Source organism: Ammospiza caudacuta, chromosome 16 (assembly GCF_027887145.1).
Source record: "Ammospiza caudacuta isolate bAmmCau1 chromosome 16, bAmmCau1.pri, whole genome shotgun sequence".
Lineage (NCBI taxonomy): Eukaryota > Metazoa > Chordata > Aves > Passeriformes > Passerellidae > Ammospiza > Ammospiza caudacuta.
The window spans coordinates 16,383,163-16,410,047 of NC_080608.1; the positions used below are offsets into that span (position 1 = coordinate 16,383,163).

The 26,885-nt window shown below is 45.4% G+C and overlaps 1 protein-coding gene across 1 annotated transcript; it reads right to left on the reverse strand.

Annotated features, from left to right (window-relative positions):
- Positions 1–167: 167 nt before the first annotated feature.
- On the reverse strand, positions 168–26,429 carry CREBRF (CREB3 regulatory factor). Its single transcript, XM_058815266.1, has 9 exons — positions 26,342–26,429; positions 16,868–17,045; positions 15,841–15,966; positions 13,908–14,991; positions 9,688–9,882; positions 7,836–8,025; positions 7,247–7,320; positions 6,776–6,898; positions 168–5,715 (listed from the first exon to the last, which is right to left on the reverse strand). Exons 2-9 carry the CDS (start codon positions 16,874–16,876, stop codon positions 5,600–5,602), a joined length of 1,917 nt encoding a protein of 638 aa, XP_058671249.1. The 5' UTR covers positions 16,877–17,045; positions 26,342–26,429; the 3' UTR covers positions 168–5,599.
- Positions 26,430–26,885: the final 456 nt, after the last annotated feature.

Genomic DNA, 26,885 nt, shown 5'->3' on the forward strand with positions numbered 1-26,885 from the left:
AACATTGCAACTCTTAACAGATCATGCTTTGAACAAGGTAAATTTATTTTCTAACAGAGACAAGACTTTCAGTAAGTTTTTCTGAGCTCCAGTTGGAAGTTGATTATAGAATATCAAGGACAGCATTACAATCATGACCCCAAGCATAGGCAGAACAGGATGCCATGTTTTATGTTTTATTTAAAATGCCTTTTTTTTTTTTTTTTTTTTTTGCATCTGCATGTGCCATCAGCCTTAAGAGTTCACCCAACCACAAATACTGAGCAAGAAGTTTTCCTTGGATATATAATACTCTGGTAAGATAGGTGATTCCAATCAGAATGTATGAATAGCCATCATTATAAGAGAGATTAAAATTAAGTTTTTGTACTACGTTTTGTTTCCTAATCAGAAGATTTTGATAGGGTGGGATGTGCTTTTTCCAACACCAGAAAAGTCAATCCAAAAGTTAAGTGACGCAAATTTGGCTTTAAATATATCCAACTAAAAATTATTTTAAACTCCAGAAAAACTCTGAACAATGATCTAAAAAGTTTGGAATTTTGGTGGTTTTTTTTAATGGGGGAAACAAAAAAATGCAAGTGTGGCTTAAAAGAGCTCTGGTTCCACTTTTAGTTCCACAGCTTGTTAGAAAGACAATAAATTCAGTCAGTATTTGCTCCCATGGAAGTTCATGGATGTCTAAGAGGCTGAGGATTATATTCAGAGTGCAAAGACACCTTCTTGAAGCACTGGAGGGAAAACATGGCATATTGTGAAATGCAAGTTGTAGAAAGACAGAGATTTTTGTTTGCTGCAAAGAAGATACAGCCTGAAAGTGCCATCTTTGATTAATGACATTGAAGAATCCCAATTTACATTGGGAGATATTCAAGAGTGGTGTTTTCTCAACAGACTAATGCCCTTAATACAGTTACAAGAAGGATCAGTCACTGAGGCAGCAACTGTTTGAAATGTACTTCACACGATCCCTGGGGTAAACAAAATAAACCTCAGCTGTGTGCAAGGCTGTGTCAACAAGCCAAGACCACATCTAGCAGCACACTCCACTAGGTGATTCCAACTGAAGCCTCCAACTTCAAAAGAAAATCAAATCATGCTTAGATGCACTCTTGAAACTCGGGTCTCAAGGCCAAATACAGATCCTGACATTCACGGTCCAGAACTGGGTTGTGCCTCAGCAGAATTTCAGGAAGACGAGCAAGCACGTTTGAGAAGCAGAACTGCATTTGCTATTTCTGCTGGAGGCAGCTTGGATACAACCCTTGGAAATTCTCCTGATAAAACCTTTTAGAGCTTCTTTAAAGAAAAAAAAAAAAAAAAGCTATGTTTAAATGATTTATGGAAAAGCACATCCAGTCATCATAGCTGTGAATAAGCTGTTTCATTAATGAAGGCAAATATTAGATAAATATTGGGGGGTGTCTTTTAAAAATAAATTTTAAACTGACACTTCTACATTTCCAAAGTGTCTGTTTGCTTTTAGGTTAGTTAAAAGACCTTTCATCTGTTTTAGGTTGTTTTTTTGTTTGTTTGCTTTTTTTAAAAAACCCCAACTTTTCCCTGGCCCTCTTAGTATGGAAAAAAGTCAATCTATAAATTAGGAACTGAACACAGCCGAGCTTGACTCTCACATCAGCTTTACAGCAATACAACTTTATTAGATCACAATGATTTCAACTGGTATGATAAGAAAATCCAGCCCATCCACACGTAAACATAGCTTTAGTAGTAAGTCTCTCTCATCCCAAAAAACAAAAAGTACTCACCAAATATCAGTAAATGTGTTCAATAAACCATAAAAGGAAGCGTTAGCAAAAGGGGTTTTGGGTTTAAAAACACCCTTCAGGAGCACCCCCACGTTTTGCAAGGCCATTCAAAAACTGGTCTTCCATAGAAATACAAAAGGACTACTGAGAGAAACTGAAATCAGCCCTGTCCGCACTCGCTCCAGCACGCCTACATCAGCTCTGATTCCACCTCAGAAGCTTGGACGAGTTCAGAGGGAATGAAAAACACTTAGTTCTAGGTGTACAAGTAAGGCACAATATAAAGCCACATCATCATCTGTCATGAAGGGAGGGGAAGGACGAGGGTCATACATGGTACAGCAGAACAAGCAGCCCATCGATTCCAAGTGTGGCACCTACGTTCAGACTGACGAGATCTCGACAAGAGCAGTTATGACAGCATGCTTTTAATATGGAAACAAATCCTAGAGAATCCAGTGTATCAGAAAAAGGAAGAGCTTTCTGGTTGTATTAAATCAAAAAATAGATCATTGTTTTTGGATATAGGATTAAAAGTGAATATTCACAATGCCTACACTCAAAAACAAACAAAAAAAAAAACCCCAGGACTTCGTTGAGATCCACATACTATGTATGAACACTGAAAATCTTTAGAAAATGGTCTTCTCTAAAGATCACCCCAAAACACATGCCACAATTGCCAAAAAACAGAACATGTACATTTGTTGGTTTTTATACCCTATAAGATTTTTGTTTGTGATAAGTATACACTAAATGTATATATTTTAATGACACTAGAGGAAGCAGATTGTTACTGGCATTAAAGTACAACCATTTCTAGACGGTTTAAATGCCACAGAGTCCCCTGGTTAAAATGTAAAGCTGCACAGCTTGCCTATGTCACCTTTACGATAAAGTTAAACCAGCAAAAGGTCTTATCTTTACTCTACATTTTACTGCCAGGTTTTATTTATCTCAAGTATCGCTGCAGCATTCTGACCAGCCCAGAGTTAGCAGCAAGTGGCAGGAATCATATAAAACGCAGTTTCTTTTTTTTTTCTTTTTCCTCTTTTTTTTTTTTTAAACAAAGTGCTTTTCTAAGATATACATACATATAAATAGTTACAAAATAAAGTGTCAACATTAAAAAGCTCAACTATTTCAAAGCTTTAACTTAAAATAATACATAGGAAACACTGAAATGCGAGGGTATGGAACTCACTAAAGATTCAAAGTCTACTTTGAAATGCGAGACCAAAATCATAGTCTGGTTTTCAGACAAAAATAAAAAGCTATAAAGTTGTGTGTTGCCCAGGATTCCCAGGCAGTAAGAAAAGGGGGGGGTTTAAATACCTTGTCAGTTGAATTTGTCCCAGAAGTTTTTACCTGATTTCAAACTGCTCTCTCTCCATGTTGAGATGCTGCCTGGCCTGCAGGGTTTGGCTGGAGCACAGGGACAAGCTCTGTGCTCAGCCCTGCTCAGGCACAGCCTGCACCTCACAGGACACATTCTCTCTTGGGGTTTGGGGGGCCCTGGGCAGCTCCACAAGAACAAGAGGAATACACCAGACCCACCGTGGAAAGCAGCAGCCAACTCTCACCTCACCTGAACAACAACAACAACACCACCACCACAAACGCCTCAAAGGAAAACACCCACATTCCACTCAGATTTTGCAAGCCTTAAGTGGATTTACAAACTTTTGCCTAAATTGCCCTGGGTATTTGTTCAGTCTCTTGTAGGAAAGACTTTCTGTACAGCTCAGTAGTGGTATTTTGGCCTCCTCCTCCCTTCTGAGTCTTCCAAAATATTTAGGTACAAAGGAAGCTGTGAGCGTGGCAGGGCCACCACTTTCACCGGCCACTGTTACCAATTCAGGCTTTTTTCTCTTATAGTACAAGCTTGCAAACAAAAATAATCTACTTATAAACAAAAAGGAATCACAGTACAAACAAACTCAGACAAACTAGAAACGAAGTGGAGAAGTTCCCCAAAGGGAGTGGGGAGAAAGCCTTCATGGACTTTTGCATTTTTTTTTCAGCAGCTACATTTGAAAATATTTGGTATTTCTATTTTCAGTAAACAGTGTTTTGTCATCTTTAAATAGGGAGAGAAAGAACAGGGAGGAAAAGGAGGGGGGGTCCATGAAACCAGAGAATGATCTTGCCTTAAGATAAAGGACTTTCTCATCAAAGGCTAAAGCTTTTATCTGTACGTTAACACTGACTACAAAGCCAACTCCTATTAGCAGAAGAGCAAATAAGAACTTTGTGTTAATATTCTTCAATCATAGAAACTACTGAATTAACAAGAATAAGTCACATATAAGTCTGAAGAAGCTAGTTTCGAAATACCTGTACAAAAATATAAAAGTCTATAAATTTTTTTTTGTTTTGTTTGAAGCCTGTGTTGATCCTTGGAAACATCACATGCATAATAATACATCAACTGGAAAAGTGGCAACTAAGGAATTAGATATTTGTAGCTCTTTTTTTTCCTCTTTACATATATACACGTTACAATAAAAATAATTTTATTTTGGTTGTTTGGTGGAAGTATACTACAACAAGCTAAATACTTCTTTTTTTAAATTCTCAAAGTCGAAAACTATTTTACCAATAGCTTACTAAAATCCAAATATATTAAAATCTCCTACAGTAAGTGCAGAGAAAAAAGATTTAAAGACTCCAAGACGGCCACCAACTTATCTACCATGGAAGCGAACTACAAGAACAGCAAAATAATATTGTTATGTATGAATGCTCCTTCTGTAGATAATTGGACCCAAACAAAAAAATTCACAGTTCAGTAAGATCCCTAACCCTGACCTTTAATTTTTTTTCTTTTTTTCTTTTGTTTTTACATTCAGTACAGTATCATATAAGCTGTGCAAAACTTTACTTAGACTGGCAGTTCGCCATATCAGTTGCATTTGTCTTTGGTACAAAAATAAACAATCGCATTAATGTGCAAGTATTTGTTTTCTTCCGGCCAAAGTACCGAAATTGAGTTTTCTAGAGCCATCTTTTATACAATACATAGACTCTGTGGCATATATCTACATTTTCAACATATTCCTATATACATTCAAAAATTTTTAAGAGCTGGAACAAATACATTAAAACCTAAAATCTCACCATCTATACAGCTCGGTTTTGCCCCTCAGGGTTTTCTTCATACAAAACTTTACCAGCTTATACTGATAGCTCTCCCCACAAAATACAAGGCACAAAGAATATACTTTTGTTTTCTCTTGCTTGCACGGACATTTAAATACTCTATTAAGCTCAGAAAATTAAAATCTTATATGGCACACTAGCTCTAATGCTGTGTGTGCTATGTACAAGTTAATGGTTGCAAAGAAAGCTTACTGGTTTTTTTAAGAACAAGGAAAGAAAATTCAATTATTTAAAAATAAAATAAAAAGAACAAAAAACTCCCTACATTGACAGCTTCACCAAAAAAATGCTTTCTCTTACTTCACTTGGACCATAAACCTGTCACAATGTCTGGCAAATGCTAAAATATTTTTTTCTCTAGCAAATCCATGTTTTTGCTTCTAAAACAAAAGTGATATATTCTGGTCCTAGATCATTTGAAAGAGAACTCTCATTTCTGCCCTTGAGCTTGAAGCAGCTTTGAAACTATCTGGTTTATGGTCCAAAAATGCTCTGCAGCATTTTCTACCACGCCGTGATTTGTTTTCCTACACTGTTACTTGAAACCAATGGAACCTACAGGTGGGTGTTTACAGAATGCTAAGCTGACATGCAGACCAGAATGCCATTTACAGCGAGGAACTCGGCAGCACAGGCAGAACCTGCCCCAGGAGCAGCTCAGTCCTGCCCTACACCTTGGCCATGGGTATCCTGAGCCCCACCAGGCCGCCCGTGGGGTCTCCCTCCGCCGTCTTCTCCAGCACCTGGTTCACAAACTCCGACGTCTGGCCAGCTACAGGGAGTCCTGAAAGGGAGGGAAGAGAAGCTGCTCTCAGCTCACTGCTCATGGCACATTCCTGCTGATGCCTCAGGGTTTGGCTTTTCTATTTTCACATTCTGTGCTGCTTTAGTGTGCAGTTCTGAACTTCATAGTAAGGGATGGTGAGCTCTGTGCACAGAGCAGGGAGACAAAACAATTCCTGCTCCAGCTGGGCACCAAGGACAAATGATCCAAATCTCGGCCCCAAGAGCACAAACCCCGTGGGTTGGAGAGAGAAAAACAAGCAGGGTGGGACTGCCTGGGCTAAAGCTGCAATGGGACAATGAACTGCAAGGTGCAAATGGAGCAGAGCTGATCCCAGGGACAGAGCCCGTGCCCGGCCGTGCATTTTGGGGCCATTTTGGTTCATCTTGGGTGCAGCCCTGGCTGGGCTCTTGTGCTGCCCAAGGTGCATCCATGGAGGAGATCCTTTGAATAAATCCCTGCTTTATTCTGGAACTCTGTCCAGCCTCTTCTCTAGCTCAGCATTCACAAGGCATCATTACAGGTGACCAAAGCCAGGGGACACTTTGGTTGGGACAAATGGAACCAGGAAAGGGTTAATTCGTTCCTCCAGATCAGAAATTGTTTGTAATCAAATATAGCAAGCCCAGAGGAGGCACCAGGATGATCAAAGAGCTGGGAGAATTGGAGTTGTTCAGCCTGGAGAGGAAATGCTTTGGAGTGACCTCACTGTGGCCTCACAGTGCCTGAGTAAGACAAGATGGAGAGAGAATCTTTATAAGGGATGGAGGGACAGGACACAGGGAATGGCTTCACACTGCCAGAGAGCAGGGTTAGATGGGATATTGGGAAGGAACTGCTCCCTGTGAGGGTGGGCAGGCCCTGGCACAGGTGGCCAGAGCAGCTGTGGCTGCCCCTGGATCCCTGGAAGTGCCCAAGGCCAGGCTGGACATTGGGGCTTGGAGCCACCTGGGACAGTGGAAGGTGCCTCTGGTGGAATGGGATGAGCTTTGGGCCTCCTCAGGACATTGATGATTCTCTATCTCCATGCCCAGGTAAATGCACAAAGCTCACTGCTTACCAAGAGTGTCTTTAATAAGTATGTTCAACTTTTGTTCCATGTTGATTCCTCTGTCATCTTTAGGCACCTGCACCCGATTAACTATTTCTTGTTTGATGGAGTTGATGACAAAGAGTAAATTATCTGCAAAGAAAAAAAAAGGATTAGCTTTACAGCACATTCCTCTGGAAGGGATTCACAGTTACCCACACACAGCTGTGTCAAAGGTGTCACATCACACTTACTGTAAAATTAAATGTAATAGCTTACATCAAATATTACCAATATTTTCAAAAATATTTACAGAACATGCATACGTCTACATAATTCACACCTGCAAAGTAGCTCAACATTGCAGGTAACCCAAGTTCATTTCATTCAATGAGCTGGGTTTGTACCAACTCTTTTCTCTATGAGCCAGTTTACATCATGGTGCAAAACGCAGACTTGCCCAAACAAAAGGAAAATGAAGATGTGAAGAGTTCTATTTACCATATTCCGTGTTGAGACCCCAGAGTTTCACTTTATTGGCTTCATACTGGGCTTTCTTTTTTAGTCTACAAGCCCTATGGCAAGAAGAGGGGAAGAATTAGAGCACTACCAGAAATGCCAGAGTAGTAAGAGCCACATGAACTCATCAACCAACCCTCCCAGAGCTGTGATGCACAAACTCATCCATCCTCACTCAGCTGCTCTGAAAACACTCTGCTACCTGCATCTGCTCACATCTGACACTTGTGGAATTTGCCACTGTCCCAGCTGTTTGCCCCACAGCTATGGAAACCAATTCCAGTGGAAACATATCCTTATCTAGAGGACAGACAAACCACAGCTCCCAAGGTGCCAGCTGCTCTGCTTTTTGATAAACTGGAAATTCCCATTCAATAAACTACAACTCCCATTTGATAAACTGGAAATTCCCATTTGATAAACTGGTAACTCCCATTTGATAAAATGCAACTCTCATTGCAGGAGCTGCCACATGAAGCAGAATTTCTTTAGGCAAAAATTATTTAGATCTTTATCACTCACTTGTAGCAATCCAAATTTTCTCATCCCTACAGCTTCACCCAATGCATACCTGGAAGCCAGCTTGTTCTTTTCTTTCCTTGACCTGGGTCTGGCAGTTAAGGGCAGTTCACTGACGGGTGTCAGGTCACTGATCACCTTGTTCAGCTTCCTCAGCTCATTACCAATCTGGAGGAGTTTTCTGGGGTTGGGAGTCAGGTCTTCTACATCAGTCCTCCGTGACTTCTTTGCTGCATATTTTCCTGTTTTAAAGATGAAGAAAAATGGGTAGGGAAGTGACATAATACATACACAAACCTGTGAGAAAACACTCTAAAACAGGAATTTTTTGGGTGCAGTTTAAGTTCCTTTGTTCACTGCAGAAGAATGGGCCGGAATCAGGTGATTCCCATGGCCTCTCACAATAGAAAAAGCATTTCCATACAAAGAGCTTTGTACAATTCATATTCTATCCAGATCAGATAAGAGCAAATACTGCTGGCAAGGCCACTGGATGTGACAGAGAGCATACACACAACCCTGCTGAAAAATGTATGTCACAAGTTCAAACCCTGTTGTTTTGCTGCAGCTGTAAACTTGTTAACTCATATGCAGCCAAAATATCCTTCTGCACACTCCAGTGGATTAAACTCCTAAATAATCTTATTGCCAAAGCCCTGTACTAAGAAAGAGTGCTGAGGCCTGGTGCTGAAAAAATCTTCAGCAATGCTGAGATGAAATCATCCACATAAATGCCAGTTAATCCTTTTTATTTTATGTATTTGAAGCTATTTAAGGCCTGGTTTTGCACTTGACTTAAAGGTCAAGTGGCCAAGTGTCTGTGGCCACTTTGAGTCCTTAGAGCACTTTTGGTTATTTGGTGTTGGATAACAAATATAAAATAATGGAATCACAGAATGGTTTGGGTTGGAAGGGACCTTAAATTCATCTTTTTCTCCCGCTTGCCACAGGCAAGGACATCTTCCACTAGACCAGGCTGCTCAGAGCTCCATCATGAGAAAGAGCAGTGATAGGGACTTTAGGTACTGCTATTTCACTACAGGATAAAGAAGCTTTTAAAAACTAAGGACATTCAAAGAAAAAAATGTTTTCTTCCCTGAATAAATCTACAGGTAACAGCAAAAAAATTATATGATTTAAGAGAAGGCCAATTGCCATGTTAAAGGCAGTAATTTTCAACTCTAAGGGAACATTAACCTTACAACCAGGGAAGTTGGTTTAAATTGCTCCTTCAAAGCCAAAATCAAATGGAGCAGCCTAAAAGAGGTCCTGTGAGAAGAAAACAAAAATACCCCTAAGAGTGGTTTGTTTTGGGTGACGTTAATCATGTTTGTGGTGCAGTAATTGCTCACTGGGAATAAATCAGTTATTAGAGCAACTGGTTTAAGTTTCTAAGAGGGTACCTTAAGGAAATAGTTTATTCCCAGAGGAGTAACTGCTTCACTGTGCTGCATTCACATGGGGAAAACAAGGAGAGAGACAGCTGTGCCTTAGTGCTTGTCCTCAGCTCATACCAGTCCCTGAACTTGGCAGCCCAGAGCCCTCCCAGCCTCCTGCTAACACAGGCAGCACTGACAGGAACAGCCACGAGCAGCAAACATCAGTCAAGTCCCCATCCAATATTTACAGTATCACACTGAGAAAGCTTTGAACTCTCGGGGTTTCCACTGAGAGCCCTTGCAAGTCACAATTCTCAATTCATCCACACTCCTCTGGAAGAAACCACACTGAAAGTCCCTACTGTGTGCTCCCTGTGCCTTCCCTGGGCACTGCAGAGTAACAGATTTACAGTGCTTGAGCTTTCATGGCCAAAACTTCCCAGCACTCACAGGGAGGGGAATTTGGCTGCTGACGGTGTCACAAGGGGAATACAGTGATTTGTGACCAGAATGAGGATTTCTTACCATGGTGGAGGCCATTTTTCTGGTACATGTTGCTGGGCAGGGTGTCCCTGTCCCACTCCGAGGGCCTCAGCATCCTCTCCTGCTGGGACGGTGTCAGCTGCTCGCTGTACTCCCAGAAGTATCTCCGCTTGCCTCTCTTCCGAGAGGAGATTGCAGTCATTTCTTTCAAATCCTCCACAGAATCGTTTTCATACCCTAAAAGGATGCAGGGGGTTGTTTACATACTGCTGACAGAATTGTTTGTAGCCCTTTAGCAGCAGACTGAGGATTCAAGTTGAGAGCAAAACCACAGCCAGCTCTGTTTTGCATTATCTAACACTTGGTTTCCAGCATTGACTGCTCCTGGGTACTGGCCTTAAATCCAGGACAGACACTGAGCCACTGATGGGCCTTCATTAGTTGAAAAAACCAAAATTATTTACGTATTTAAAGTCCCTTTATGTTCTCTGACCCCCTGTGCTGTAGTTCCCCACAATCCCAGCAGTGCCAAGTACAGACAGCAGATGTTGGACCATGTTCACCCATCCTGACAATTTTCCCCATGAACTGGCAGGAACACAATCCTAACTCACCTCCACATTTGACAAAAGGCATGGAAGAGAAGCAGATTAAATAAAGATGGATTAGCAAAAGACAATAAAGAAAAAAATTATTCAATTATAGAACAATCTGAGTTGGATGAGGCCCAGAGGATTGAGTCCAACTCCTGCTGCTCCTGAGTCCAAAGACCTGCAGGGAATAAATGCAAGTACTGATCCCTCCCAGGCTGGAGAAAGGGGCTCTGTTATCAGGACAGATAACAATCTAAGCTGAAAGGATCTGGACCCACTGTTCAATCTCCTCCTCCTCTTTAGTGGGATGAGAAGAAATGACCCTCAGTAAAGCTGTACAATGTTTTAGAGGTGAATTATGATGCACTTGATATCATGAATTGCTCATGGAGGACACGGAAATTGTAATGCCACTGCCCCCATCACAGAAATATTTTACCATAACTATGTAAACCCAAACCACAGGTTTTCAAACCCCAGATATGCTTTAGAAAATAAAGATAATCTATACTAAGGTTAAAAAAAAACTCTCAAACCACTGCATGACCTTTTGTGCTAAAATGCTAGTTTACATTTACTCAAAAAGGAACATTTCTAAACATCACATTCTGTGATGGAGCTGAAGGAAAAGCCACCCATGCATGGACTGCAGGCTTAGCAAGCCTTGACCCCATATGCTTCAGCTCTGCTTCATCTTCCAGCAGCACAAAGAACATTTTCTTCCTTTTAAAACAGTCCATTCAATTAGTCTGTTTGCACTTGAAAAACCAGTTGAAAGAGGAAAAACAAACTTTCTTGCTTTGGTCTGTCTCTCACATCATAACCCAAAGCATGAACAGAAGTCAGGTATGCAGAAGGATGAAATCCATCCTGAAGTTCTGTTTCTTATAATTTCATCAACTCATTTACTTGGGTTCTCTGGTTTGTTGGAAAGGCAGGATTTTAAAGGCACATCAAACAATGAAACACGCTTTATAAAACATTTGTGCTGTATAGCCAAAGTTATTGAAAATTTACATGAAATACAGTTTCAAATACCATAAATATTTGTAACTGTAGTTCCATTTTACTCAAATGTTGGTTGACTTAAATATCAAAACACACTCAAAAAGCCCACTGAGTTTCCACCTTATAAAAAAGCTATGGAACTCATTATACAGAAATATATAAATGGAGCCCATCTTCATGATAACACAGAATTAATCCAACCAATGAAAACAAATCCCTGTAAGAGATGAAGTGTACAAATGTACAACAAGGTTAAAATCAGGACTTCCTGTTTGCTTATTCAAACTGTAATTAAGTTAGAAACTTCAATTACATTGACTTAATACATCCTGCCTTGCAAGGCCCACACTGACCTGCTGCCATTATAAAGGGACATAAAAGAACCCAGAGCAGTGTCCTAAGCTAACACACAAACTTGTTCAGCTGCTCTGCTCTGTATTTATTCCTCCTCTTAGCAAAGATCACTCAGCAGGGCAGGCTTCTAAGAAATCTCAAAGGGTTCTTGTACTCAACTCTGAAGCCCTTCACCCCTTCCTACAAATCTTTCTTCACATCCCTCCCTGTGGTTTTGGGTTTAAATTCACCAGGGTTAAATGAAGCAGAACAGAGCACAGGGTGCACGTGACTCTGACCAGGTGAAACCCAAAAATAGCCCCGTGAACAAAGGCAGGGAGCTGCTGCTCTGCAGCCCTGCACCACTGAGGCTTCTGGCAAATCACTGCCAGTGCTCCCCAGCTCAGCTCCAGGGGCTCACACTGACCCAATGCAGCTTCTGGAAACAATCTCTGGGTCTCCCTGAGCACTTTGCACTCATTTCTTCTCCAGTGCTACTGACAAATGAATAAATTGCTGCATTTCCCATTTCTGCAATCTCCTGACTAACAGTCATTGAAAAATCTTTCTATGAAATGAGATAAGAAAAATATACTCAGTAATAGCAAAACCAAATGCTAGAAAAGGTCTGGGCTGGTAATTCCCATAATAAACTACCTTTGCAGGAGACAAAATTTGCTAAATCTGAGTCATGGTAATAATAAAAACACTGTTGTCCAAACTTGCCTGAGAGCCAGTCACATTTTTAGCAATTTTTCCTTCACTATATCTAAATATTTTCTCAGATAACATTTGAAGAAAGCATTTCATTCACTCTAGAAGCATACATGAAGAATAACCAAAAGTAAATTATGTATAAAAAAACATTAGAGGGTCAGCAATAACTAGCAGATTTTTGTCCTTTCAGTAAATTACAGTCTCACTCAAAATACCAACTGATTTGCTTTCAGACCTGTGGAAGGTTTAATTTTCCTGTGCTGTGCCTATTTTTAGATCCTTTACCCACAGTATTTACCTTAAGAGGTAAAAAAGCAACACAAAAGATAACAGTGGCATGATTAGAATACCTGGAGATGTTATTTTCTAAAATAGATGACAAATTTTTTAATATCACCACATTTGAGGTGAATGGTTTTAGGCTTCATTCATGGAAAGGTTTGGCAAGCTTGGATAAGCCCAGATCCTCAGCTACTGCTGCAGAATGTGGATTGCTGGTCAGTAAAATCATTAATTAATTAATTCCACCCACAGCATTTAACACAACCTCTCTTTTTCAGGGATCTCAGGCTGCCAGTGCAACACATCCCCCATGGGCTGCAGAGCTGGAACAGCTGCTCAGGGCCCCAGAAAGCAGAGGGAGTTCACTCCAGAAGGGAGGAAGAGGCTTCAAAATGTTAATAAAAATGTGTTGTGTGCATGTGAAAGTAGCATAAAGGGCAGAATGCTTAACGAGTTTAATGCCAACGCAGGAAATCTAATTAGAAAATAATTTCATCTGAGAGTTCATTATGACAAACACTGACAAGCTTTAGGGAAGCTGCTGCTCTCAACAAGGAAAAATTTCAGCTGCTTTATTCCCCTGAAGTTACATATTGCCAAATGTCTGAATACTTTAATTCTTATTCTCTACTACAGGGCATTTATAAGATGTGAATATTGTAATACTTTATGAAATTAAATTAATACTTGATTACAATCCTGTGCAGATTTTATTTTTATACAATATTACTGTTTCGCTGCATTCTAGGTGAAGGTTAAGTCTTATTCCTGCTCTTAGAACTCCATTTTTAAAGGCAGGAGAGAGGAATTCAGTATCTTCTGAAGCCCCTAAGTGTTGCTGCTGAAACCACCCAGAAATGATTCTATTAATTTCAGTCATTCTATGGATTCTGTGGAAAAACTGTACCTGAAAGTAGGACTTAGATAGTTATGAAATCATTTCACTCAGGCTGTGATTTCCTCCTGACAGATCCAACTCTGGGTAAATTCACTGCTATGAGAAGTGCTAGAAAGTTCTGCACATCCTACCAGAGAGCTACAACAAGAAAGAAGACCACACTTGCAGGCAGCTGCTCTAACCTCAGGCTACAGCTGGGCTTCCTGTATTCACTATCTTTATTTTTGTTGCACAACCACAGTTTGTGCAGTTTTTCATTAAATAGGGCAACAGAGACTTTGCATACTTTGAATAAATTGCATTTTGCAAAGCACTTAGAAAACGTGGGAGGAGAGTTCACAACCTAAGATCAGTGCTGCTCATGTGTAACTACCAGGAGTTCAAAAGCTTTCTTTCCCACTCAGAGGACAAACCCAGCAAGCCCCTGGTACCTGGTTCTGAGAATGTGTCACTGATGTCATCGTCCTTATCGTCCTCGTAATCCTCCTCCTCATCGTCATTCTCAGACAGCTCGTGCTCACTGCCAAACCCTTCATCGTGGTCCTCATCTTCAATATCATCCTCATCCTCCTCCTCCTCCTCGGGCTCTGCTTTGGCTGACTGTCCACCCAAAGTGTCTGTTACAAAAAGAGAATAATTGTGCTCTTCTTTCTTCTGCGAGGAGTCGGACACGGAGGCGCTGGCGGAGAGGCTGCTCTCCCCCACAGCCAGCCCCGGGCTCTCCTGGGGAGGGCTGAGGAGCAGCTCTTGAGTCTCTTTAAAAGGCAAACCAGGAGTTGTGCTGTGAGCATGGGGGGACTCAAGTCCTTTCCTGTCCTGTCTCTTTGCCACGGCCCCACAGTAGCAGGTGTTTTCCTTGGCCGCGTCAGCGTGCGCCTGGCTCAGCACCGGCCTGCTCTGCGGCAAGGGGTTGATCTTTACTTTTGCTTTTTTAACATAGTCTTTACATTCAACGTGAATGTTCACCTTTTCACTGCTGTACACGCTGGTCTTGGCCATGATCTGTGTGCTGGAAGCAGGCTGGCTGCCAGCCTTGCTGGCCTTCTGGGCACAGTCCGACAGCGCGGCCTCGGCCTGAACGTTCTTGGAGGAGCAGACCGGTGCCGCTGCTCTGCTCGCCATCTTTTTGCCAGGTAACAAAGGATTTAAAGGGTTTTGTTTCACACTAAAGAGCAAATCAGGGTAATAGAGTGAATCTGAGACAGGCTGGGAGTCCTCGCTGTTCAGCTGAGCCAGTGTGGGTGTTTTGCTTATCACCTCTTCATCCTGGTACGGGCTTGAGAAGTCATCGAGGCCCAGGTAATCCACCTCTTTTGTTCCCCAGATGTCACAGCTGGTTAATTTAGTGTACTTAGTTAGGTCTTCACAGTAGGTATCCCACTGCTCCCACTTGGAGGTGAAAGCAGCTTCTTTGTCCAGGATGTCCGTAAAAGACTCCAGGTTCTCAAGGTCTTTGCAGTCCTCCATGAAAAGCAAGTTGTCCCTGGAGCTTTGCTGATAGTCCATTTCTCTGTCCTGTGCACAATAACGTAAGTTAAAAGTTAATACAAAAAAAGTATCCATCATCTCTTTCCCCTCCTTAACCTGGTAAGGAGAGCTCAAGTCCATGAGTATGAGAGAGGGCTGACATAGTAAGAGACCTCAACTTTCAACTAAAATCTTCTTCTAAAGGTCAGAATGAAGTTCAGATCCTGTGCTTCAGCAACAGATCTTTCTAAAGACACTGCTTTTCCTATAACACACTATTTTCCTGTTATTACAAATCCATCTGCTCACCAGGAACTAAACCAGTACCAATATCCATTATGAAAGACATCACAGGCATCTCTATAATCTAGGTCAATCTTTGCTGTGTGCTTAACACAATACACTTGAGTTCACCAGTTCCTGGAAAACCTCATTCTAACACAACCAATTAATGACCATAAGTAACATTTCTCCTTTGATGCAGGGATAAAATGTAAAAGGAAATGCTCATACAAGCAGCTTGTGAGTCAACTTTTATTTCCCTTGCCCCTGCATTCACAGCTTGGGTGAAGCAGAACATAGCAGGGGGAAATTCTTCCTTGTGAGGGTGGTGATGCCCTGGCACAGGTGCCCAGAGAAGCTGGGGCTGCCCCTGGATCCCTGGCAGTGCCCAAGGCCAGGCTGGACAGGGCTGGAGCACTAGTGAAGGTGGATTTGAGCCTGTCTGAAGAAGTGCCTGCTGAGGAACCATCACACTTGCTGGACAAGCAGTCCAGCTCTTCCCTAATCAGCAGCCAGCAATAATGAATAATTTTCCAGCATTCTTGAAGCAACAGCCCTTTATTCTTACAGGAACTGGTGAGGAGATGAAACTGTGGGCACTCAAAGCTGACCTACCAGTTCATACATGAAGTCTGGATCCGAGCTGCTCGCCAGGAGATCCGTGCTCATCAGGGTCTGCTCTGAAAACAGGTGGCTCCGAAAGGCATCCCCAAAAGGAGGGTCCATTCCACTCACACTGGGCTACAACACAGTGGACAGACATTTCAAACATGATATGAAAAGGCACATTTTCACCTTCCACAAACAGAAACAGAATCACCATTCCTCCTAGTCTCAGAAGGATTTTAGCACCACAGATAAGCACATCATTCCCCAGAGCCAGAGAATGCTTCAGGAGCAGATGACAACATGCAGGAGCAATCAAAGGACACATTTCCATCCACACAGAGCTGCAAGAGCATTCACTGCTCCCTCATTCTTCCCTGCTGCTTTGAAAGTCTTATGTTAGCCAAGTTTTGGGATATGTTGGCGTTTGCGGAAGCTGAAGGCCAGTCCTGGCAAGACCTGGGAGTCCCTCTAATACAAATAATTTTGTACTAAAGCAGTGTGGACTGTGCTTAGAGCCATTAGAACTCACAAAACTTCCATATAAAATTGTAAGGAAAGCAAAATTTACGACAACCAAATCTAGATTGTTACCTCTCTCTCAAGAACGAAGTGAAATTTGGCAAAAAAAGCATTATGCAAGATGACTGGGCATGCAGGGAATGGGCAGCAAGGCCTTCTGCTACATTTAATTCCAGCCCTCCATTTCTCTCCTAGACGCTCTCCCCCTGAGGGCTGGGAAGGCAGAGACACTGCTGCTGAAAGTCACTGAGTGTGCTCAGGGTGAATCACTGCAGTAATAAAAGGCTGTTCTGCTCTCCAGGCATCCTCCCTCACCCACAGACAACGAGGCTGGAGCTTGAACAAACACAGCACCCAGAGCAGCACCACAGCTTCCACCACAGACACTACAGGGACCCCACAAAATACACATCCTTTAATCTCCTACGCATCTTCCCTCCTTGTGCTGGTCAGATTTGTTCTTAAACAAAGGCAAAATTATTTACAGAAGCGAATAAAATCCTAGCAGACTTACCTGAGGCATTTCCAAGCCCAGATTCCCCAAATCCAATTCCAAACTTCTTGTTTTATTCACTTGTAGATTCCTTTCCAGCTTTACTTCAGTCTCAGGGAGTTTACACCATCCATGCAATGAAATTTTTCTTTAGGATAACTTCAGTTCACCCTGATGGAGCTTTTCTATTTGTCGACTTCTGTGCAGAATAAACACAGCAAACCCCCAAGGAGGTGAGTAATCCTTCACCAACAAGGTGAAAGCTTACAAAACAGTCAAAGGCAAGAATTTCCCCTGAAAACTGATTCTTTCTCATGCTGGAATGTATAGAAAATTTCTTCCCCTGCCATCTTTCATTGAATGAAAAGCCACAGATGCTACAGAACAGAGTTGCTGCAAAACCATTTTTGGCCAAGTTACATTTTGTTGTCTTTTTTCCTCTCTGCTGAGACCAGCAGCTGTACAGACACACCTGAAGAGAAAACCCTGCCAAATTGGGAACAATAATCAGCACACTGCTGGGTATCCAAGAGAGAAACAACCTTTATGACTAATGTAACAGGGCCAATAAACTCTAAAAATGTCTCAGGCAAAAGTCTCAAAATACAAATTTCAAACAGGCAGAAATGCTGTTTCCAGTGGTATCTCCTCCTTTTCTTCAGGGATGAATCCATCCAGCATCAGATAAGATTACATCAATCACTCATACAGCAACATCTAGTGGTAGAGGATCACAGGAATCATCCAGCAGGAGTGGAAGAAACAGATTTCCCCAAGGGAGCAAATTAAAAACTGCCAAATCCACAGCTGTCTAATAAAATATCTTCTCTATTAATTCAAGTAAGGCATAGGCTGTGATTGGACCAATTTATTTACTGGTAGTTTTACCAGTTTAGGAGTTTCTACAGACCTGCTCTACTTCAGATGTTTGTCTAATGACTCTTCTGAGCTTAACCCAGCATTTTGAACAGTGTAAGGAAAATCCTCACAGAGCATTGCTCCTAAGTCAGACTCGGGTGCAATCTGCTCAGGCTGTGTTTATTCTCTTGTTTTAAAAACAAATAGTAAACTGGAAGTGTTCTCCCACAGCTCAGAACCCTCCCCCAGCAGCACATGACAGCATCCCCGTGACTATTCCCACTTTCAGATGGTATCTCAGCCACTTTGGCCTCTTTAGCATAGGGACTATCAGACTGTGGTAAAAACAGACACTATGCAAAGAAGTCTTCACTTATCAAACAGCCTGCTTTGCAAAGAGCAGCTGGAATATAAAGAACAACAGTTCCAGGTCCAGTGTCACAGGAGTTCTCAGCTGAACCCTCACTGCCCCTGCCAGAGCAGCCATTCCTCACAGGGCTCTGTGGTGAATGAGCCAGTTCCTTGGGAGAAAAGCTCCTTTCTGCTCCAAAACCTCCAGGGAACCCTTTACTTATTTAAAAGTGACATTTAAAGTGAAGTTTGTGCCTCAGCAAGCCTGTCTCCCTTCACCCAGCAAAGGCCACACCACAGCAGGATGGTCCTTCCCAGGTGGGGACGTGGCAGCAATGACTGAGTCACTTCACTGGGCTAGGAGAAGGGGTCTGCTCTTAAAAACAAACACAGGGATGTTCTCAGACAGAGAAAGAGAGGCAAGGTTATGATTCTAAATACCTGAACACTTTCTTTCCATGCACATGGATGCCTTTTTCATCAGCACATGAGATGAATGCTTTGACATCACCTTCAAACCACCTCCTGCATTCACAAGGACACTGCCAGAGCTCTCCATGATACAAAGGGCAAAGAAAGGAAACATTTGCTGCTTCTTCACTGCTTATTCTTTGTTGTGTTTTTTGTCAGAACACAGGCCTCAGCTGTTCCACACACAGCCAGCAACGGGGTGAAACCTCATCTCTACTGACACTGATTTCAGTACCAACCACCAACACTTCCAGGTGCCAGACTCTGGATCACTTCCAAATCCTCAGAGCAAACATTCAAGGCTCAGAATACTTTTACCATCTCCAAGACTGGAGTGATAAACTTCTTGCACTATTTAAGAATGCCAGTGCATGTCCTCTCAGGTCAAAGCAGTGCATCAGCTAACCCAATTAATCCTATAATTCTCTTTATATTTTATTCCTGATACTTTATAATATTAATATTTAAATGTGACTTGAATCCCAGTAGCATCTAGTCAACTATTCCACAATGTAGGATTTTTCTCAGCAGCTCTGTGGAAGAGGAAAACACAGTGAGGCCATGAAAAGAAAGACATTGCCTCAGGGAGCTGCACAATCCAGATATCCTTCACGCTCCCAAAAAGCAGCCCTGCCTCCAACTGCTTTCCAAGTTTCCCAGAAAGATCAAGGTCACCATTAAAAGCCTCCTGTTGTTTACACCTACCTACCAGTGATCTTCACAAACCGGTAAATAAAGATGTATGGCACAAGTCAATGATACATATGGGAGCACAGGTGTCAAATCAGAACTTGCTGTGAAGGAAAGTCATTTGTAGACTTCAGTTAAAGTCCCACTTTTACAGAATTTATCATTATTGGCACTTTCAGCCCAAGACTGAGTTAGAAAAGAATAGTCCAGCTGTTGTGTTATCTATAATGAATGCAGCTCTGAATGAACTAAAAGAGCTGTGGCAGAGCTCAACTACAGCAGCACGAAGAATTACTGAAGATAAATATAGCAGGAATTTCTACTTGAGGACAATTTCCATTAATGCCTTCCATCAGCCCTCCCCAAATGCAGAGACAGGTGGAACACAGAGCCCGAGCAGCGGGCAGGGTGCCTGCTCCTCTGGCAACAAACAGCCTGCAGGGAAATCAGATTAAGGTGATTAAAGAGCCAGGCCCAGAGCTGGTTCTGTGCCTGCAGCTCTGGAGTCACATCAGTGCCCAGCTCTGCTCCTGGGGGAGGCTCCTGCCTTCACTGGGGCTGAGGAAGGGCAGGACCTGAGGGGAGCCTGTGACACACAGGGAGAGGGACTCTGCAAGGGATGGGGTGACAGGACAAGGGGAATGGCTTCAAACTGACAGAGCAGGGTCAGATGGGATATTGGGAAGGAATTCCTCCCGGTGAGGATGGGCAGGCTCTGGCACAGGTGCCCAGACATGCTGTGGCTGCCCCATCCATGAAAGTGTTCCAGGCTGGGCTGGATGGGCTTGGAGCAAGCTGGGACAGTGGAAGGTGTCCCTGCCCATGGCAGGGGTTAAAATGAAATAATCTTTAATGTCCCATCCAGCCCAAACCATTCCATGAGTCTGTGATCTCAGGAACAGCTGTGTCCCTCTAACATTTAAGAACCTGGGCTGCTGATGGAGGCATGCACACGTGCATTGGTTAAAATCCCATCACTCATCAACGAGGATCCAAAGCCTGTTCTGTAGAGTTAACATCTAATTAATCTAATGACAAATCCTAATTAAAAACGAACTCCTGTATTTAATATTTACTTTCTGAAGAGGAGCAGTGGTTCCAGGATGCCCAGGAAGACCGAATTTCCCACAGGAGAGCAGCAGGTGCATTACCTGGGATTACTGGTGTAACCCAGGCTGCAGCAGGAGCTAAACTCCAAACACAGCATTTAGGGGACACAGTGCAGCTCCTGTGCATGGGCTGCCTCTTGGGCCACTAAAACACCTTCCTGCCACAGCACAGTACCTCCAAAGAAACCCTTCAAAGACAAAACCCCAAAATTCAGCTTTTAGCTTAGCATCTCTGAAAGTCTTCCTCAGCCACCTGCATGAATCATTTGTACCATGGCTATAGGGAAAGCTGCTATTTTTGGCCCAGTTCAGCTGTGTACTCTGAACACTGGGAAGGCACATGGAGTATGGCTGGGCTGTTTTGTTGGCTGCACAGTGCTCATTATCCCAGCAGCTAAATGCCTGCTGTAAGTGCATTACAGGAACAATTACACTTTCACGATGGTGACTGCATCACACAGCACAGCTTGTCAAAGGCACAGTTTTGATGCAGGTATAAAAAAATAGCTCACAAGAGCCTGCCAGTACTAAACCTAAAAGCTCAGGCTGAAACATTCATGGCCGACTCTGAATTTCAGAGGAAGCACAAAAACTACACCATGTGCTTGGAGAGAACCATTAGGTACCTTGCATTGTTTGTGGTATCTGGATATTTTATGGAATACTGGAGCTGGAGATGCAAGAAGTTCTCCTGCACGTCTCTTAAAAACATTTTTCTCCTTCCACAGTTTGTGCCAACTTGTTTTCTGTTACAGAACACCCTCTGCTCAGGGCAGTCCTCAAGCTGAGAACGTGCAGAGTGCCTGGGGTCCATCCCTGGAGTGTCCAGGGAACATCTGGAAATGGCACTCCACGCTCTGGTGTGGGTGCAAAGGTGCGAATCACACCCAGGCTGGATTCAATGGCTTTGGAGGACTTCTCCAACCTCAATCAATGCTTCTGTTCCTTACTTTTGTTTCTGAATAATGTCCCTTTTTTTCTTTCTACATGATTCTCCAATTATTATCCAGACTTTAAAAAATTATTTTACTTTTCTCCCCCAGCACAAAGACATGAAGTTTATTAGTATTATTATTATTATTAATTCATAGCAGTGAGCAGACACTCTTTTAAAATGTCGTCTTGTATTTCCACCCACCACAGTCTCATTCCTGGACTCACAAAAGCAGCCAAGTCCCCCTTGTTGGTGCAGGATTTCTATTAAAATGCCAGCACAAGCATCTAAGGCATTATGCTCTTTGCTTTTTTGTCTTGGAGAGAAAACAACACCTGCTTAAAACCCCAGACCCTGAGTCTGACGGAGCACTGACACTTAAAAGAACTAAAGATACTCAGACTGTTTCACTTCTCCTAAGCCTCTTCCCTTCAGGAGAGGGAAACTGTTACTTCACTGTCTCTGTTCCTGTTCCTCCACTGACCATCCCTTCCCCCTCCAGTGGTATTTTTCCAACCCTACTCGCCCACAGCAGATAGAATTGAAGACCTGGAAGTGACAGCTCTCAGGAGAAGCTCTGGTCTGCAATCACACACACAACACCACCCCAGGCAGCAGAGCCCATGAGCCCCCAGAAGAGCACAGAGCTCATGGACCCCCATGCCAACGCCAGTTGCCAGCTCTGGGGGTGCCCCAGCTGTGTCAGCCAACAGCAGATCCCAGGAAATGACGGAATCAGAGTCACAGAATGGTTTGGGCTGGAAGATAAAGATCATCTGGTTCCACTCCTCTGTCATGGGCAGGGACACCTCCCACTGTCACAGGTGGCTCTAAGCGCCATCCAACCTGGCCTGGGACGCGCTCAGGGATCCAGGGGCAGCCACAGCTTCTCTGGGCACCCTGTGCCAGGGTGTGCCCACCCTCACAGGGCAGGATTTCTCCCCAATACCCCATCTAACTCTGCTCTGTCATTGTGAAACCGTTCCCCCTTGTCCTGTCACCTGTAAATTGTCTCTCTCCATCTGTCCTGTGGGTTCCCTTCAGGCACTGCAAGCCCACAACTGCGTCACCCCAAAGCTTCTCCTCTCCAGCTGAACAACCCCAGCTCTGCCAGCTCCATCCCTCTGATCCCTGGTGCCTCCTCCAGATCTCTGCGGCAGCTCCAGGTCCTGCCTGGGGTCTCACCAGCTCTGCAGGTGGGGTCTCACCTGAGGGGGCACAATCCCAGCCCCTCCTGCTGCCCATGGGGACCAGCCCAGGGCACGGGGGGTTCTGGGGGCCAGGGCAGCTCCAGCTCTTGGCCGCAGCACCCCCAGATCCTCCTCCAGGGGGGCTCCAGCTGTGCATCCCCAGCCTGTGTTTATATCCCAGCCGGCACTGGTATTGACCATCGTGCAAGAGGAGAAGCAAAACAAAGTGATTATTTTTATACTAACAAACATTCTGCATCCACAGATTTTGTAACAACTATGCCCAGATTAATATATTCCTGCTAGAAAACATTTCTGTATGTTCTGGAACAAAGACTGAGATTTTTATTCTTATTTTAGTGCTAAGAGTGGGATGTGCAGCATGTTAAACTTATTCTAACTATTTTAACAGATTTAATTAAAAAATATTAAATTTAAAATATTCATTCCATAAGCCTTATTAAAACAACACTGCAGAACAAGGAGAGTTGTTTGCACATGAGAATTAGTAGTAAAACTAACATTTAAATTTTTTTAGCTTTATTTATAAAGCTAAAAAACATTAAATGTTTATATAAAATAAAATTTATAAAAATTTTAATTTTTAGTAGTTTTCCCCTGAATCAGAGTGGGGTGAAAGCAAAGGCAAAAAACAAAAGCAAAATTAAACAATTCAGGTTCCAATCTCTAGCAATATTCTACATCCTGACAGGATGACTATTCCTATATTTTTTCTGACAGAGTCTTTCAGAGTAAGAGAAAAAATAATTCTGTAGTTTCCAGGAAAAAACAAAAAGCAACACAAGTCTTATGATGAAGGGAACGGTACAGTCTGGTCTACTCTTCGTACTGTGAAATTATGATTGCTATACTCTTGTTAGAAACGGGGCATCTGTACCAGATACTTCAAAGCCAGCAGAAAATTCAAAAAATGCATCAGTCAAAATTGTCCAAAAGATAAAAAAATCCGTAGCTTAAGAGTTTAAACCCAGAAGGATTTAAAAAAAAATCAGGGAGATTTTTATAGCAAGGTCTAAACTTTAAATTTACAGTTTAAACAAAACTTTTGGTTTAACTTTCATGCCAATGCCAACTCTCGAGCACTTCTCATGCAAGGTTTGATATTAAAACATTCATCTGAACTTCCCAAATCACATAGCACGGACACACAGGCCATGGGAATGTAAACCTGTGGGTTCTCTTATTTATCCCATCAGTCTATTAGTGGGACAAAAACTTCTGTTTCTTCCCAATTAATTCCTGCTAATGCTGACTTCAATCTCTGTCCTTCCCAGGCTGTTTGCCTCTCTCATTATTTAAAAAACACCTGGGGAGGATGCTCAGGGAGCCTGATGCCTCTGCTGTGGATTGCTCTTATCAGGGAATACTCCCAAGAATTCAGAGTAATTCCTTCTTGGCTCAGGTGAACTATTGGCTGTGGACACGTCTGAGGTCTCTGAGCTACCCTTTTGAACGCATTTTAAATGGAATCTCACCGAGATTATTGTAGCACAAAAGGTTTCTTGCAGAAGGATCAGACCCAGGGAACCTGTGGCTGTCCCTGGATCCCTGGCAGTGCCCAAGGCCAGGCTGGATGGGGCTGGGAGCAGCCTGGGGCAGTGGAAGGTGTCCCTGCCCATGGCAAGGGGTTGAAATTAAATAATCTTTAGGGTCCCTTCCAACATAAACCATTCGGGGATTCTGTGATTTATTTTCCATAGAAATTCTGACTTCTCATTTAAGCAGCCAACAACAGAAATCAACAACATTTCTAAAGCACCTGCATCTGCCTCTCTATAATTTTTATTATGAAAACACATTTAATAACTAACCTTCCCCACAAGGATACTCGGAAGTGACCTTAGGGGCCTTTTAAACACAATCTTTAAAACATTTACAAGTATTTAAAAGACAATACGAGTATCTGATTCTGTTCTGCCTGTTACATGGAGCATGATTTCAACAAGTTACCCCTGGAGTGGCAGCGACAGAAAGATCACGATCGCTTTAAGTGAGAATCGCACATTTCGGCTGGCAGCGCTGGCTGCTCCCTGCTCCAGCCTGTTGCACGGGGAAGCCGGAACAAACCCCGAGTGTTTTACACCGAGAGTGACAGGGAATTATCCCGGACACCGGCACAGAAATGCCGCGGGCTGAGGGGCTGCCGGGCGAGGGAGGGCACGGCAGCGATGCCGCGGTTGGGGAACGACGCCCAGGGCGGGGACCCTGGGGACAAAGGTAAATAATAAAGGTAAATAATAAAGATTTGAGTCCTCGCTGGGACAAGGAGCTTTAATTAAAGTATTCCCGGTTAGGAACCGGCGTGAGCTTGGAGCACACACGGAGAGGAGTCCGACACCCGTGTGGGGACACGCTGAGAGCCGCGGGCGGCTCCTGAGGCGGCGCGGGGAACCCGCGGATGTTTCATAACCCAAACCTGCGGGGACGGGCGGGGAGCGGGAGACGGGAACGCGCCCCGTCCTCCCCTGAGCGCGGGGAACGGGACCCCCTGAGCGCGGGCACCGCCCCGGGCCGGTGCCGACGCCCAGGTGGGATAGCCCCCCTGAGGCAAAGCGCTGCGGAGGGACGGGCACGGCGGGCGGCCCCTGCGGCCACGGCCCCGCGCGGTGGCCGCGGTCCCGCCGCGTCCCCCGGCCCGGCCCTGACCCACTAACACACCTCCGGCCAACATGGCCGCCCCGCCGCCCAGCGCAGCCTACCCCGGCCGCCGCCGCCCCGCCCTCCGCGCCCGCTCATTGGCTGTCTGCCCCACCGCGCGTGCTCCCATTGGCCGCGGCGCCCGTCGCTCACCCGCCCAGCGGCCCTTTCAAGCTAGGGTGAGGCGACATGTAAACAAACCCCCTCCCGCCGCCCCGGCCGCGGCCCCGCGACCCCCGGGCCGCGCCCGCCGCTCCGGGTACCTGCCCGGCCGCCCCCGGCCCCGCCGCGCCGGACACACCGCCCAGGGAGCCGCGCCCCGCGGGGGGCGGCCCCTGGGCAGCGACCCCCGCCAGGGCTGCGGGCAGCCGGAGCGCACTCGCGCTGCCCGGGAGAAGCCCCGTCCCGGGGCTGCGGCTCGCAGCGAACAGCCGGCCCGCCGCTCTGGCATTACATAAACGCCGCGCCGGAGCGGGGACGGTCCCGTCCTGCCCTGCCCCGCACTCGCAGAGGGGTGACCCCTCTCCGCCAGCTCTGCTCCGCAGCGGAGCCGCCCGTCGGGCACCAGCACAGCTGGGCACAGAGACCCCGCACGGGCACGGGTCACCCCCGGCCGTCCTGGGCATTCTAACAGGTCGCAAACGGAGGAGGCGACTACGAGCCCGAAAGGCAGGAGTGCGGGAGCTGCCGAACCCTTCCCTCCCTTCCCGGGCAGTCCCTCCGCCCTCATGCCCAGAGCGGCCGGGCTCCCCCGGCAGGACGGCGCTTTCCTCTCCCCGGCGCTCGCTGCGAGAGTCGCTTTCCTTGTAAAGGCACGGGCCGCTCCTGCCGGGCGGAGGCTGGAGGGGACAACGCCGACAACTCCCCGCGGAGCCCGCGCTCTGTCCCTGCAGCCCCCTCCCACCGCCCCCAGCCCGGCCCCGGGCCCCAGAGCCCCGCTCCGGGACCGGACACCCCCCGCGCACCGCTGCTGCTCTCCCGCGGCCTCGGCAGCCACACCCCCCCGGCGGGCGGGCGGGCGGGCGAGCGGAGCGGAGGGGCCGCTGGCACCATCCCCGTCCCGCTGTCCCCGGCAGCCGGGCAGACACCTCCGTGCCGCTCTCCCTCCCTGCAGCCCCCTGCCCAGCGGCACCGCCTCCTCCCGCCGGACCACCCGGGCCCCCCGACCCCCGGCGCCCTCGGTGCCGCGCAGCCCCCCCGGAGCCCCGCGGTCCCCCCGGAGCCCCTGACTCACGGCGCTCAGCGGGGGCCGCAGCCCCGCGCGGCCCGGCCCGGCCCCTCCATGCGGCCCCGGGTTTGTTTGTTTATGTCCCTTCCTGACGGGTTCCCGGAAATCGCGTGACTCGACCCTCACGTGGCCCGAGGGGGCGGGCGCGCGCGGGAGGCGGAGGGAAGGGGGCTGCGCCGTCCAATAGCAGAGGGCTGTGTCTGTCACGTGACGGCGGAGAGCGCGCGGGGGGTATTTAAGGCGGGGAGGCGGGTGCCCGCGGGCAGAGCGCGGCGGGGCCGAGGCGCGGCCCCCGCTCCTGAGGCCGTGCCGGGCTCCCGTCCCTCAGCCCGGTCCTGCTGCTCGGCGGCATCGCTCTCACACTTGCCCCCCTCGTTCATCCGTCCGTGTCCTACCTGCAGCTCTGTCACTTGTCCCACTGTCTTCAGCTACATGCACAACCACCTTTCACACTGACAGGTGGCTTGCCTGGATTGCTTCAGACACAACTGGAGAAATTATTCGTAATAAACATAATAAAAAATAGAGTCACCCGTTCTTATCTTGCTAT

Bases quoted from the DNA above. Each gene is read 5' to 3' on its own strand.
- CREBRF (XM_058815266.1), bottom strand. The intron at 14,992-15,840 runs GTAGGTCAGCTT...TATTGTGCACAG, and splicing joins CAGACTTCATGTATGAACTG to GACAGAGAAATGGACTATCA. The intron at 7,321-7,835 runs GTATGCATTGGG...TTCTTGCCATAG, and splicing joins AAGAACAAGCTGGCTTCCAG to GGCTTGTAGACTAAAAAAGA.